Source organism: Falco punctatus, assembly GCF_963210335.1.
Source record: "Falco punctatus genome assembly, chromosome: 1".
In the NCBI taxonomy this organism is placed as follows: Eukaryota; Metazoa; Chordata; class Aves; order Falconiformes; family Falconidae; genus Falco; species Falco punctatus.
The window spans coordinates 92712154-92725753 of NC_137580.1; the positions used below are offsets into that span (position 1 = coordinate 92712154).

At 65.1% G+C, this 13600-nt stretch overlaps 2 protein-coding genes across 5 annotated transcripts; both read right to left on the reverse strand.

Annotated features, from left to right (window-relative positions):
* Positions 1–1279: 1279 nt before the first annotated feature.
* Positions 1280–7606, reverse strand: OSM (oncostatin M). 3 transcript variants are annotated; one of them, XM_080366515.1, is made up of 4 exons: positions 5652–7606; positions 3300–3436; positions 2939–3154; positions 1280–2830 (listed from the first exon to the last, which is right to left on the reverse strand). In XM_080366515.1, exons 1-4 carry the CDS (start codon positions 5953–5955, stop codon positions 2690–2692), a joined length of 798 nt encoding a protein of 265 aa, XP_080222641.1. In that variant the 5' UTR covers positions 5956–7606; the 3' UTR covers positions 1280–2689. The 3 variants fall into 3 exon arrangements, with proteins under 3 accessions (XP_080222641.1, XP_080222642.1, XP_080222640.1); XM_080366516.1 differs by adding an exon at positions 4302–4677 and having other exon boundaries at positions 1280–3154; positions 5652–5757; XM_080366514.1 differs by having other exon boundaries at positions 1280–3154.
* Positions 7607–7835: 229 nt separating this feature from the next.
* CASTOR1 (cytosolic arginine sensor for mTORC1 subunit 1) lies at positions 7836–13502 on the reverse strand. Of its 2 annotated transcripts, none has more exons than XM_080366455.1 (9): positions 12832–13502; positions 12628–12698; positions 9951–10144; positions 9653–9785; positions 9295–9418; positions 8515–8628; positions 8343–8425; positions 8116–8210; positions 7836–8033 (listed from the first exon to the last, which is right to left on the reverse strand). In XM_080366455.1, exons 1-9 carry the CDS (start codon positions 13110–13112, stop codon positions 7968–7970), a joined length of 1161 nt encoding a protein of 386 aa, XP_080222581.1. In that variant the 5' UTR covers positions 13113–13502; the 3' UTR covers positions 7836–7967. The 2 variants fall into 2 exon arrangements, with proteins under 2 accessions (XP_080222581.1, XP_080222582.1); XM_080366456.1 differs by having other exon boundaries at positions 7900–8033; positions 8515–8656.
* Positions 13503–13600: the final 98 nt, after the last annotated feature.

Below are 13600 nucleotides of genomic sequence, written 5' to 3' on the forward strand. Positions count from 1 at the left end.
CCCCTTTGACTCATGATGTTTCCCTGCCCGGGGCTGCCTCCCTGCTGCCCCTGTGCCCCACTGGTGCCATCCCACTGGTGTCACCCCATCAGTGTCACCCCATGGGTGTCACCCCACAGGCAGGCATGCTGCTGCTTTCCAGCCCAGCCAGGTGGTAGAGCCCTGTGGCCATGGCAGCGTGAGCAGTGCCCTTGGGGACCGTGGCCCTTGGGGACCATGGCCAAGGGATGTCTCCACCGTGGGGTGGCTTTTCCCGGGGGCAGAAGCATGGGGTGGGCAGTGGGGTTCCCCCTGGGTGGCCCTGCAAGGAGGGAGCCTGGCCCCACAGGGACACAGGGGCTGCCAGCATCCCTATGGTGACACTCAGCCCAGGGTGCATCCCCTGGTTAGGGGTCCCCCCACCCCTCCACACCAGGCCCGGGGGTGGGGGGTGTCACGTACCTGCGCCCTCCCCTCCGCAGCCCATGCAAGCTGCCTCCTCTTCCGAGCCGGGTGGGTGGCTTGGCAGGGGACAGCAGCCGGTAGGCAGTGGCACGGTCACCCACAGCACAGCAAGCCGGCCCGGGCTTCTTCATGGTGACATCGTCCCCACCCCGACTGTTCCCAAATGGCAGCGGGTGCCAGCGCGGCAGTGGCCGTCCCGGCAGCGATGCTCCCCACGACTGACTCAGGCAGCGGTGCCAGTGGCAGTGCCAGGCAGCCCGGCGGGCACCGGCACACGGTGGGGAACAAGTGACTCCCTGGTGCCACATGACCAGGTCTTAGGATTTTTGACTCAGCGGGACCAGTGGCAGCAGGGTGGCCGGGTCCCCACGGTGGCCCCAGCCAGGCGGCAAGGATGTGGCGCTTTGGCTTGGCTGCAGCGATGGCCTGGCCTGTGCTGGTGGCTGTGCCAGGTGGCTGGCCACACAGGGTTGTGTGACATGTGGCATGTGGTGCCTGGTGGTGTTGTGCCACACCACAGCATGGCACGTGCCTGGTGGTGCCATGGGATGCCATGTTGCATGCCATGAGCCACGGCTGCGCCATGTCCTACACTGGTGTGCCATGTCCTGTGCCGTGCCACGCGTCACGTCCCACCATGTGCCACTGTGCTGTGCTACATTCTGCGCCATGCCACGTGCCACATGCCATGCCACACTGTGTGCCACACCAGGCCAGGTCCTGTCCCATGCCGTGACATGTGCCTTGGCGAGGACAACGAGCACAGCCTGGCCACCAGCGCACAGCCCCTCTCTGCCCACGGACACTGGACACAGGGACACAGGGACACCACCGCTCAGCGGCCCGTGGGCCGAGGTCAGCACTTTATTTCCTTCTGCCGTTATACAAAAATATGGGGGGCCCACGAGTCCACGGTGGGCACTGCCCTTCTCACAGTACCAAAAAATATTGATATTCATAAATAAAACCTCGTTACATTCATAGTTTAACATGATACAAAAAAGTTATCATAAAAATAGATATTTATATATTAAAAACATGTCGTTAAATACTACTTCCCACTGCAGGGACTTATTAAATTAACCCCAAGATTCAATAAATACAATAACCACACAAATATTAATGTATAAATTAGTGGGGAGGGGGTGGGTGCCACCACCCACCATCACAGTGTGGTGGCCAGAGCTGAGCCCCTGCCCGGCAGGGCTGCGGTGGCACGGCCCGAGGGGCTCGGGGATGTGGGGGACACCGAGGGTACAGGGACACTGAGCACAGAGGGATGAGTGTGGGATCCCTGAGGACACGGGGGTGCTGAGAGCATGGGGACACCAAGAGCACGGGGTCACCAGGTGTGCCTGAATGAGCACAGGGACAAGCGTAGGGACACCAAGCACAGGTGGACGCTGGAGCACAGGAACGAACACAGAGATGCTGAGGGCTTGAGGACACTGAGCGTGTAGGATGAGCACAGGGACATTGGGTTTGTGGGGACACTGAGCTTATAGGGACACCAAGCACACGAGGACAGTGAGTGTGTAGGGACACCAAGCTGGTAGGCACACCAAGCTTATGCGGACACTGAGCTTATGGGGACACCGAGCTCGTGGGGACACTAAGCTCACGGGGATACCGAGCTCACAGGATGCTGCTCCCAGATGCGCTCTGGGGCCAGCAAACCCAGTGTAGGGCAGGCAGGGACAGGCAGGCAGGGGGTGACAAAGCTGGTGACACTTGCGGGTGCCAGCAGTGCTCTCCGTGGGCCGGGCCGCACCCTGCCGGCAGCGCAGCGGGTGCTGGGTGAGCGGCTCTTAGTCAGGCTGGGTCACCGGACCCATTGAATCACTGGAAAATCCAGCAGGGCTTGGTGACAAGGGACGGCTCCATCCCGCAGCGCTGGGCACCCGGGGGACACCTGAGTGCACTGCTCTCCGTGGCACCGGGGCTACCGGGATGTGGGGCAGGAGGTGGGGGAGCTGGCAGGAGCATGGTGGGGCTGTCCTGCAGCCAAGTGGTGGCATGGGGACAGCCTGGTCCCCACGGCAAGCCGAAGTGATGGGACACACTTCGAGTGCACTTGTGACCTCACCCGTGCAAGCTCAGAGGGTCTCCGTGGTCCATCCTGGCCAGCCGGCGAGTCTCCAACCCAGGGACAGGGATGGGGTGGAGATGGGGATGGAGATGGAGATGCTGATGGGATGGAGATGGAGACAGGGACGAGGACCACTCTGGTGACGGCGGGGCTGTACTAGGAGCGTGCGGGCAGCCACGAGCCCCGCTGCCATCTCCGCTTCTCCCGCTGCGCTCGACGACTCCTGGCCTCCAGCTGGGCATTGAGCTTGGCCATGAAGTGGGCATAGCTCCAGAGGATCCGGCATCCCTCCAGCTTCTGTCGGAAGACTTTAGTGGGTGCTGTGGGGCTGGGTGGAGGCCGGGGACTGGGCCGGGGGCTGGGGGCTGGGAAGAGCCCATCCAGGTTGCTGAGGAGCCCTCGCACCTTCAGGTGGGTGCTGGCCAAGCGGCGAAGGATTTCGGCATCAGGGGGGTTGAGGTCACGCTGGTGTCGGGTGATGTCCTGCAGTGCCTGGGCCATGCGGGTCATGGTGCCCCGCAGCCTCTGCAGCCCCCTGGGCCCCGGCACCGGTCCCCTCAGCCACTCGGGAGGGCGCTTGGTGCGGCAGAGATTGTTGATGGCCAGGTGCTGGTCCTTCTCCTGCCCAGGGATGGGGGGAAAGGTCAGAGACATGGGACAGGAGCAGCACAGGGACACCACCCCTTTCCACCCCCACCAGCCCCAGCCCTGTGTCCCCCCACGGAGGGAACAGGAGCAACCCCTCACCCCGAGGAAGGAGACTCACGTAGAAGGTGAAAAGCTCCTGTGCATCCTCGGCCATGTGCCTCACCAGTGCCTGGATCTGCTGCAGGGTGGGGGGCTGCAGGGGCCGTCCCCCCTGGCTTGGTACTGCCCAGAGGATGAAGAGCCCTTTGGTGACAGCTGGGGAGGAAGAGGAGGGAGATGGGGGACATTGGGGCATTGCTGGATGCAGGGAGGCAGCCGCTTCTCCGCTCCGGAATGGCACAAGCTCACCAGCCCCCTGCCATAGTGACAGCTCCATCACCCTGGCATCAGGACTGGAGGCAAGAACGGCATGTGCTGGGCACGTGTCCCCTGTGCCAAAGTCCCCAGTCCTGCCACAGGGACAAGCCAGCCCCTTTGCCAAAAGCTTGCTGGGGACCTGGCAAGGAGGAGGAGGAGGAGGAGGATGCCATGGAGCAGCCAGGGAGGGCAGCCCAGCCACGGGGGTTGACCTAGCAGCTCCCCCTGTCAGCATGGGCCACCGCAAAGGAGGGCACAGCGGTGACAGTCCCAGATCCAGCCCCTCAGCTCAGGCTGGATGCTGTCCCAGCCTGTGCTGGTGGCGGCTATGGATGCGGCGCTGGACCTGCACCAAGCATCTGACCGAGCTGTTCTTGCAGGGTCAAAGCAAGCTGAGCCCTGACCCTCTTCCATCAGTCCCCGAACCGACCCCAAAGCATGCCCCCTCCTACTCACCCCCTCCCAGCATCCCTCTTCCCCTGGGGAGGAAGGGAGCACCCGTGGGGTGCTCATCCCTGGCACTCCCTGTCCCACGTGCCACAGCCTCAGGGAATGTCCCCATCCCCTGCCAGTGCCTTTCAGAGGTGACACCGCCATGGCACGGAGAGGGGGGGGGACAGCCTCAGCGACAACATCTGCCACGGCACGCTGAGTCAACCCCCATGTGGGCCCTGCTGCCATGCTCCATCCCACGGCTCCCAGCGGCGCGGTGCGGCCAACGCACGAGCAAGAGGGTAGTTGTGGGATGCCGGCGGCCACCTACCTGCCAGTACACCCAAGGGCCGCCGGTCGCACCGCATGGCCGGGGCAGGGTGCTTCAGCGCTGGGCGCACAAGCAACTTCCTTAACTGCTCGGCGATGGGGAAGCTGGGCTTTTAAAGTGCACCCTTTCGCCCCCACCTCCGAAGGAGGCACCCAGACCCAACGGAAAGCCAGCAAGAAGTGAAGCTGTGCCCTGGGGCCAATGAGCGGGGTGAGCTGCCCCAGCGGGAGGAAATGATGCTGGCCAGCCCATGGGGTTGTTCTTCGATTCAGTTCCTCGAGGGAGTCCTGGTGGGTCCAGCCCTGGGAGCCCGCGGTCCCACGGCTCATCCCAGATCTGGCCGCGCCGGTGCCGCTGGACCTCCATGACCTGGCTTCTTGGAAAAGGGCGGCTTTGAGTCACCCTGGTTTCACTGCTTGGCACCCAAAGGGCTGGTTGAACCGAAAACAGCCTCAGCTGTCCCGAAACCCAAATGCAAAAGAGGGCAGTGACAGAGGCAGTAGCAGAGCTGGTATCAGTGGACAGGGATGTCAGCCATGGGGGGACACCTGTGTCCCATCATAGGGGCTTTGCATCCCAAGTTCACCTGTGTGAGCTGAAAATCTGTCCCGGGAAGGAGGGAGGCGGAACCTCGGGAAGTACAGAGCATCCCGGCACAGCTGGGGACTGCGCCCAGCCCCAGCGCTCAGTCTGGATGATGCTCTGGAGGATGCTCTGTCTGCCCATCCACCTGCTGGCACCCACCCACCCTTCTGGGTGATGAATTTGGGTGCTGAACCAGTGGGGGACGCAGGGCAGCACGGCTCAGCCCCTCTGCCCGGCAGCACCCACGGGTACCTCCGGGGAGGAAGGGCAGTTGCCCGGTGCCCAGTGGCCGTGCCCGGACCCGCGCAGGGCGCTGGGTGTTGCCCAAGGGCACAGGGGCTGCGGGCAGCGGAAGCCTGGTGCAGGCAGCGGTGCAGGCAACGCTGCCCTTGCTGCTGCGTCAGGCTTATGCAATACCGCCATGGGAGAGCCCGGCTTGCAAGCCCCCGCTGGCATTGCCACGGGTCCTGCACCACCCCAGTGCTGCTGGCAGCACCCAGTACAAACCCCTTTGCCACCCCTCAGCTCCCCTCTCCCAGCGGATAGAGCCTGGCACCAACGGGGGCTTTTTCCATCCCATAAAACCAAATACGTTTTACCAGCTTTCTGAGATGTATTGCAGTCTGGTTGATTTTGGTGACCATCAAAAATTGCTGGTGCGAGCCACCCCACACCAAATTTGCACATTCAGAGGGTTTGGTAGTGGCACAGAGGGACGACCCAGACATAACATCTCTGGGGCAGAAGAGCGCAGCCATGACTCACTTCCAGAAGAAGAAATGTTTTCTTTTCCCCAAATTAGGTGACTCCCTGCTGCCACAGAGGGGCCGGCGCTGCTTCCTCCACCAACTGCCTCCTCCTCCTCCTTCCTCCTCCGGGTGTCCTCTGGCAGAGGTGATGGCTGGGCTGGGTGTGGTGGGGCCAGGGTGGGCAGGGCTGTGCCCAGGGCAGTCCTGTAGGGGTGGAGAAACCACAAGGACCTCCTCTCTGCCGATCTGTTTGAAGTAGTTTGTCCGTCCACCTGTCTAGACAGTCTGTTAGCTATCTGTCCGTATGTCCACCTGTCCATCCCTCCATCTACCTACCCATCTGCCCATCCACCCATCCATCCCTCCACCTGTCCATCAACCCATCTATCCAGCTATCACCCACACAACGAATCAACCAACCATCCATCCATCCAACTGTCTGCCCATCCACTTGTCCATCCATACACCCCCCCACTGCCCATCCATCCATCCATGCATCCACCTGTCCATCCACCCTTCCATTAACCCATCCCTCCCTCTCTGACTGCAGGAGTGGTGCCATGGTGGGACCCCAAGCACCCTGGGTGGGCTGTCAGGACTACAGGGGCAGAACACCCCCAACCTCAGACCCTCCACGGCCGCAGGCAGCCCTAGCCCCTCCACATGGCACCGCCACCTCCCAGGGATCTGCACAGGGTCCCGAGGAGGCCACCGTGGTGGCCACCCCACTGGAGGAAAGCGGGTGGCGACTGTGCAATACCCAACAGGGACAAAAATAGTGGCAGTGACCGCATGGGCCGGCTGCAATTTCTTCATCGCTTGGGCGCACGTCACCGGTGTCTCATGACTCTGGACGAGAGAGCAAGACAGGAAAGAAAGCGCCCAGAGAGGCTGCAGGAACCTGACGGCTTGCAAGCGTGTGGGAGCTGACGTGGGGAGGACCCAGCCAGGACCTGGGCACGCTCCCGCTTGGTGTGTGGGAAGGGGGGGGGCTGGCTGTGGGGGTCAGGATGGGAGCAGCGCTGGCCCCAGCCCCACCGAGCTGCCCCCACTGCGGGAAAAGGCACTGAGGAGGTTTCCGCCACGCTCACGCTATCTCGCTCATTGACCAGGCATGGACCCCCGGGGCACCCAGGGGCTGGGGGAGCCACCCACATGGCCCCAGCCTCTAAAGGGGTCACAGCCCCCCCCAAAGAGGGGACATCCACCACCCCGTGCACCCTGCTTAGCCAGGAGGTGCCATGCTGCTGGCAAGGGGAGAGGATGGGGGGATGCGGTGAGGGCATGGCAGGGGCATCCCCAGGGCTGGGGTCAAGTTCAGCCCTTTGTGTGTCAGTTTCCCCCCCAGACCACAAAAGGCAGCCAAGCATGGGGCAGGGACAGGGCAGAAATGGGGGAGCGGGACCCCCAGCGCCTCAGTTTCCCCACAGCCAGTAACTTGCGGGGAGGTCCAGCCTTTGCCCCTTTTTTCCACCCAAAATACATGGCAGGTGAGCTGGCCGCATTCCGGTCACCTTACAGCAGGGACACTGGGAATGCCACATCCCAGCCGCTCCCATCCCACCCAGTGCCACCACGCTGGGGACCATCTCTGGGCCCCTCCCCCCGGGGCTACATGGAAATAAAAATAATTGTTTTTAATAAGTCAATAAAAATCCTATGTGAAAATACAGCTTGGGAGGAACTGGGGGTTCACTCTTGTCCCCCAGCAATAGGCGACAGCCCAGGCAGGGGCAGGGGGCCACCCTGGAGGGACCACAGCTGCCCCCACCTTGGAGATTTTTGGGGTGCCAGGGGGAAGCCCAGCTCCGGGGATGCTTTCACCCCTCCACAGGGCTGGTCCAGGGGTGCCCCAGAGCATCACAGCCACCCCGCACCCAAGGGGACCTCACCCACGGGGGGACACACAGGGTGTGGGGACACATCCTGCCAGCCCTGGGCTGTCACCCCCAACACCACGGTGGCACATCACTGCTCTCTAGCACGTCCCCTCCTCCAGCAGGTCCCCAGGGACACCCACTCTCCTCCCGAGCCCCCCACCCCTGCGCAGGCAGGACTGGAGACAGAGGATGGTGGCCCTTTGGCCTCGCCTGTGGGGTGGCACGGTGGGGAACGCTCTCCCCTCCCACAGGACACTGTCCCACTGCCACAAGGCCACCAGGTCCCTGAAGCCACCATGTCCCCAGCAGGCAGGGAGTGACGCTGCACCCGGCTCTGCCCTGCACCAGGGGGAGCCTTAAAATTAAAAAATAAAGAATAGAGGGGGGAGTCGGGGGTGGGGGGAAGGGGAGTCCCGCCGTGCCACCGTGCCCGGCATGGGGACAGCCAGCCACTATCTGCTGCTCTCCTGACGCTGCTGCAGCAGCTGGATGACCTCGGCGATGCCCTCCTCAGGGACCTGCCAGGGGGGGACAGAGGGGGTGTCATCCCCAGGGGGACACTCCACCGTGGCAGGTCCCCGGGGAAGGGCAGCGGCTCACCAAGGCGTGATCGAAGTTGAAGGTGCTGATGTAATACGCTGATATGTCAGCAGCGGCCAGCGGCTCGGCGATCTGCGCCACGATGCCACACTCGTCTGGGGAGGCAAGGGGGCACAGCCATGGGGACACGCAGGGAGAGCGTCACCTGGAAGCACCCCCCGGGTAGGGGAGGACAGATGGTGGTGGCATGGAGGGGACACACACAGAGCCACCATGGCCACACTCACCGAAGCCGAGGGGCTGCCCGCCGATCCGCACCATCCGCCACAGCTCCCCTGTCGAGCTGGTCAGCAGCAGGTCGCTGGGGAACCTGAGGGGGGGGCAGGGTGAGTGTAACCCCCCTCCCTCCTTGAGCCCGCAGCCCCAGGGATGGACAGCCCTAGATCCCTAGGCACCTACCGCTTCTGGGTTTCGGCGTCCATCACGATGGAGATGTAGCCCTCGATGAGGGAGAAGGAGAAGAAGGTGATGGAGTCGAGGTCCTGGCTGCCGGTGCCAGCTTCCCTTGGGGGGCTGCAGAGCAGGGTGCAGGGGGAAAGAGCTGCAGGGAGGGGTCATGACTCCCAGAACTGGGAGAAGGGCTTGGTGGTGGCACTGGGTGTTTTTGAGCATCGTGTTGGGATGCTGCAGGGTGAGCTGGCGGCTGGGGGGAGGAGAGGGAGGGCCAGGAGCAGCTGATACTCGCAGGGTCTGTGACTAGCACAGCCACCAGGTCAGGGGCAGCAGGTGCTGGCCACAGTCAGGACAGGGGTGACACCAGGTTTTGGGGCATCCTCAAAATGCTGCAGTGCCTCCAGAGCAGGAGGGTCCCACCAGAAGGGACCCCATCCTGAGGGACGCAGGAGGTCCTTGGCCAGGAGCATCCCCTCTCCCTAGATGCCATTCCCACCAGCCTTTCGAAACCCACCCTCTCCTGTTCTGCAGTCCCCCCTTCCCAGGCTTTGCTGCAATGGAGGGCTCGTCCCCCGGGTCACCTCAGTCTCCCACCTCCCATGGCGGCAGCGGGACCCACAGCACTGATGTGTCTGCAGCCCCACAGCGTGCTCGGCAGGGCAAAATCAGTTTGCAAAATACACCCAGAGCTTGAAAAGCCCCTGGGAGCAAGGGGGAGACATGTCACTGCAGTTCAGGTGGCACCGGACGAGGGGCCACTACTAAGCCCCCATCCCCGGGACCCACCTGTGGGAGTAGAAGAGGACATCGATAAGCATGGTGGCGATGGCAGGCAGCGTGTCGGGGGCCACGGCCATGACACAGAAGCGGGTCTGGGGGCTCTGCACGGGGTGCAGCGTGGGGCTGGCAGCTGGCAGAGAGAGAGAGCCACCCGTCAAGTGTGGGGACAGCCTGGGGACAGTACCGCAGTGCCACCCTGTGGCCACCGCAGCCACAGCCCGGCATCCCTCGGGGTGCAGAGGGGTGGCCCTGGGAGTCCCCAAGGATGCGGGTACCAGCGGTGGGAGCTGGAGCACCTCGGTGGGGACCGGGTGACCTTAGGGATGGGGTGGCCCTGGGGGACACGGGACCCAGCATCGCTCACCTGGCTTGGGCTTGAGGAAGCCGTTGCTCACATCGTCACAGGTGACGGGGACGCACTCACCGCTCTCCTCCTTGTAGATGTCGAACTCCCCTGCCAGCGTGTGGATCACCACTGGCAGGTCCCGCTCCCGCACCTGGCCAGGGGTGCAGGATCAGGGCTGACACCCTCCCCCCGCCCCACAGCCCCCGCCCCCCCCCCCACTACCATCTGGGGGCGGTGGGGTTCTCACCCAGCTCCGCCGGAGCCGGTACCCCAGTGGGACCAGGCACCACCGTCCCTGTCGCCGCCCAGCGCTCACCAGGATGAAGTCGGTCTGGTAGGTGGAGAGCATCAGCACTGAGACATGGTGCTCGGCCAACGGCGCGATGACCGACCTGGCAATCTTAGTGACACCGGTGGCCTGGCAGCCGGATGGTGCCCGGCCGTTGGAGACAACGCTGAGCACCAGCCACGTCGAATCCGCCACCTGCATGAACTCGGAGGGCGGCAGCTCTGTGAGGGATAAGGGGAGACGGGGGCACGAGGCTCGCTGGGGCTCGGCACAGCCAGTGCCACACGCCCCGTCAGTGCCGCAGAGCTTGTGCCAGCTCGGGCACCGCGTGGCACACTGTCCCTCGGGAGCTGAGCTGGCCCAGCAGAGCCAGGACAGGATCAACCCCAGGTGCAGGGCTGGAGATGCTGGTTTGGGAGTGCAGACTGGTCCCATCCACAAATGGAACGAGCCAGACAGAGCTCAGCCGCTCCACGCATGCGCTGAGACAGCATCAGAATTTGGCTGTGGGGACATGGGGGCCAAGGCTATGACCCCCCCCCCAGACCCAGGACACAGCTCTCCTCCCCACGCCAGCACCCCGGGCTGGGTGTGAGGGGGTGTCAGGGTACACCGTACCCCAAAACCAGCACCGCCAGGGCCCTGGGGCTGCGCAGCTCGTTCCCTGCCCCCCAGGAGCCCCCAGCACCAGGGATGCTCAGGCAGGGGGGGAACACGGAGCACCGGAGGGGATAAAGCGAGGGCCACCCCACCGTCCTGGGGGTGGCCAGCACCCTGTGCAAGCCCAGCAGGGAAGGGCTGAGCCCAGGCTGGCGGGGGGCCAGGGCTGCCTCCCAAAAAGCTGCTTTTGTTGGCCGGGAGGCCGTGTGCTGGCTGGTCCCCTCCTGTGCCGGGAGAGGGGCTGGTGCTGCCAGGGTGCCCAGGACTCATCCAGGCAACCCTCCCCCCCAGAACTCCTTCCCCACCCCACAGCACTCCCTGGAAGGGACAGGGTGGGCTGGGCACCCAAGGGGGTCTCCAAACCGCTCCCCCCACCTGGCAAAGGTGGGAGGCAGCACCCGTAGGAGACAGCCCCGCACAAGCACCCAGCTCTTGGGTGGGTACACGGTGTCCCAGCCGAGCTGAGAAGGCAAACTCATCGCCCCAGGGGCAGGGGGGAGGTCACCCCAGGGAGGGTCGGGCACGGTGGTGGGGACCCCATCGAGGGACGGGATCTGCACCCTGCTCCCGAACCGTGGCTGGGGCAGGGCGGGAGCAGGGCCGGATCCAGGGCCTCGGCGGGTGTTTCCAGCGCCTGTTCCTGTGCAGGAAGCGCCAGAACAGCCTCGGCTCCGGCCCAGGGCTGAGCTTTGGGACTGGGGGGGGGCACAGGACACAGGGACATGGGGACCCGTCCCAGCGCTCACTGCCTAATTGCTTTTCAACACCACCCTGGGTGAGGCTGTGAACACATCAGGGGGACCCTGTCCTCCCCATGCCACACACCCCAGGGCTTAATCCGGATCCCTAAGGAAAGAGATGGGGTGCAGGTCTCCTCTGCCTTGGGGTCCTCTCCCTGGCCCTGCAGCAGGGGGATGCTGGCAGCCCCCCAGCCCCGGGGAGGGGGGGGGATACACACTGCACAGCGGGGCCGCCAGCTCACAGGACCATTGTTCAGCACTTCCCGCCCTCCCCTCGGGATTGAGGAATATTTGTCTGCAGGCCCCAAAATAAAACAATACATGGGGAACGGCTCTGGTGCTGGGAGGGGAGAGCCTGGCCCCACAGCCCCTTCCCAGAGCAAAGGGCCGGGCAGGGAGGTGGGAGCTGGATCCGGCTGGCGAGTGCCCCGTGGCCGGAGCGCTGACCCTTGCTCCTTGGGGCACATCCAAGGTGATAAGCTGCAGCCGGCTCCTGCGGCCTCAGCAGGAAGGTTTGGGCGTGGGAAGCCAGGACAGGATCCGGACCCTCCGGCACAGCCCGTTGGGCCGGTACCCCGGCAGGACCGGTGGTGAGGCTGATGCACGGTGCAAGTGAGGTTACCAGCAGCGGGGACGTCACCGAATGACACCTCCCAGGGAGAGGAACCAGCTTGGAAAGTCTCAAACCTCCCCACGACACCCCAAAATCCGGTCCCTGCTGCCAGGCAGCACCCCCAGGAAGGGGTGCAGAATCAGCCCCTCTCTGCCGAAGCACCGGCTGGCCCCATCCCTCGTCGGGCGGGGGCAAGAGATGAAAGTGGCCAAGGGAATGACAGAAGCGGCCAAGGGAAGGATGGCAGGAGGTCTGGCAGCAGCACCCTGTGCAGGCTGGGAGCCAGGGTGCCACCCGTGAGCACCCCAGGAGGGACCTGCCCCGAGCAGCCAGGCTTTGGGCTGGTGCCGGGCCCCCCGCAGACCATCCCATGGGCTCCGCAGCCCGGTCCCATGAGCTGGCGGAGATGCAGCTCTGCCTGCGAGGGGGTTATAAGGGTGAAGCAGCCACGCCGGGAGAGCCTCGGCCGGGCAAGCTGGTACATCCCCAGCGCAGGCGCCGAGGGGACGGGAGCTGCACGGCCGGGAGCCCCGGGGATGGGCACGTAGCGAAGCCACCGCGCTACAAGCCACGACTCGCTCCCTGCGGCCCAGGCCCAGCACACTGGGCTGAGAACGTGCACAACTCGTGCCTGCGGTGCCGCCCCCCCCCGGCGAGGCACGGGGCACGGCGGCAGCCCCCCACACCATACCTTTGAAGCCCTCCTCGTCCAGCATGATGGTGTAGTCCTCGGGGGTCTCCGTCAGGCTGAAGAACTTGCACCTGAAGAAGAAACCGGTGCTGGCGACCCCAACGCCGGCGCCTCCCGGGGTCGGGCACCGGGATGGGGCTGGGGGTGAAGCTGGAGCGGTGCCGGGCACGGGAGGAGGAGGAGGATGGGGAGGAAGGCCGGTACCTGCAGCGCTGGGGCAGGAAGAGCAGCTTGAGCAGCGGGTGCGTGTAGAGCCAGAGCCCGCGGCGGGCCAGGCTCAGCACCCGCACCCGGTGCTCCAGGATGTGCAGGTCCATGGCGGCCGCGCCGCACCGGGCCCCGCCGCCGCCGCCGCCGCTGTGAGCGCGACCCCGGCCCGCCCCGGCCCGCCCCGCGCCGCGGGAGGGGCAACCGGCCGCCCCGCCCCGGTGCCTCGGCACGCAGCCCCGGGTGCCCGGAGCCGCCTCAGCACGGAGCCCCGGCATGTCCGCACCGGCCCCGGCCCGCAGCCCCGGGGACGCCCGCACCCGCCCAATCCGGAGCCCCGGCACGTCCGCACCGGCCCCAGCCCGGTACCCCACGGTGCTCCGCACCGGCCCGATCCGCAGCCGCGGGGACGCCCGCACCGGCCCCGGTCGCGGTCCGGAGCCCCGAGGTGCCCCGCACCGGCCCCGGCTCGGAGCCTAAGGGATGCCCCACACCGGCCCCGCGGTGCCCGACCCAGCGTCTCAGCGGTCCCACCCTTAGTGGCTCCACCGGGCCAGTGACGGAGTGGTGACAGCAGCAGGTCCCTTCCCAGGACCCTCCCCAGCACCTGCCCCCCACGGCCGGGGCACCCAGGGGAGACGGGGTCCAGACCAGGGTGGCCCCCACAAAGCCGGTGCAGCAGGAGGAGGTGCCACCCCCTGTCCCATGCCACCCCTTACCCCGCAGTGCAGAAGGGTGACAACAAGACACGGTGGCAGCCGCAGGC

What these genes read in the sequence shown, in the direction of transcription:
- OSM (XM_080366514.1), bottom strand. Translation starts at nt 5,955, where the DNA reads ATGGACAGGTGGACATACGGACAGATAGCTAACAGACTGTCTAGACAG. An exon ending in AAACATTTCTTCTTCTGGAA is followed by an intron (nt 3,437 to 5,651) that starts GTGAGTCATGGC and finishes CTTCCTCCCCAG; the next exon opens with CTGTCACCAAAGGGCTCTTC. An exon ending in AGGAGCTTTTCACCTTCTAC is followed by an intron (nt 3,155 to 3,299) that starts GTGAGTCTCCTT and finishes ATCCCTGGGCAG; the next exon opens with GAGAAGGACCAGCACCTGGC.
- CASTOR1 (XM_080366455.1), bottom strand. Translation starts at nt 13,112, where the DNA reads ATGCCGGGGCTCCGTGCTGAGGCGGCTCCGGGCACCCGGGGCTGCGTG. An exon ending in GGACGAGGAGGGCTTCAAAG is followed by an intron (nt 10,145 to 12,627) that starts GTATGGTGTGGG and finishes TATCCCTCACAG; the next exon opens with AGCTGCCGCCCTCCGAGTTC. An exon ending in GTCCTCTTCTACTCCCACAG is followed by an intron (nt 8,629 to 9,294) that starts GTGGGTCCCGGG and finishes CCTGCTCTGCAG; the next exon opens with CCCCCCAAGGGAAGCTGGCA.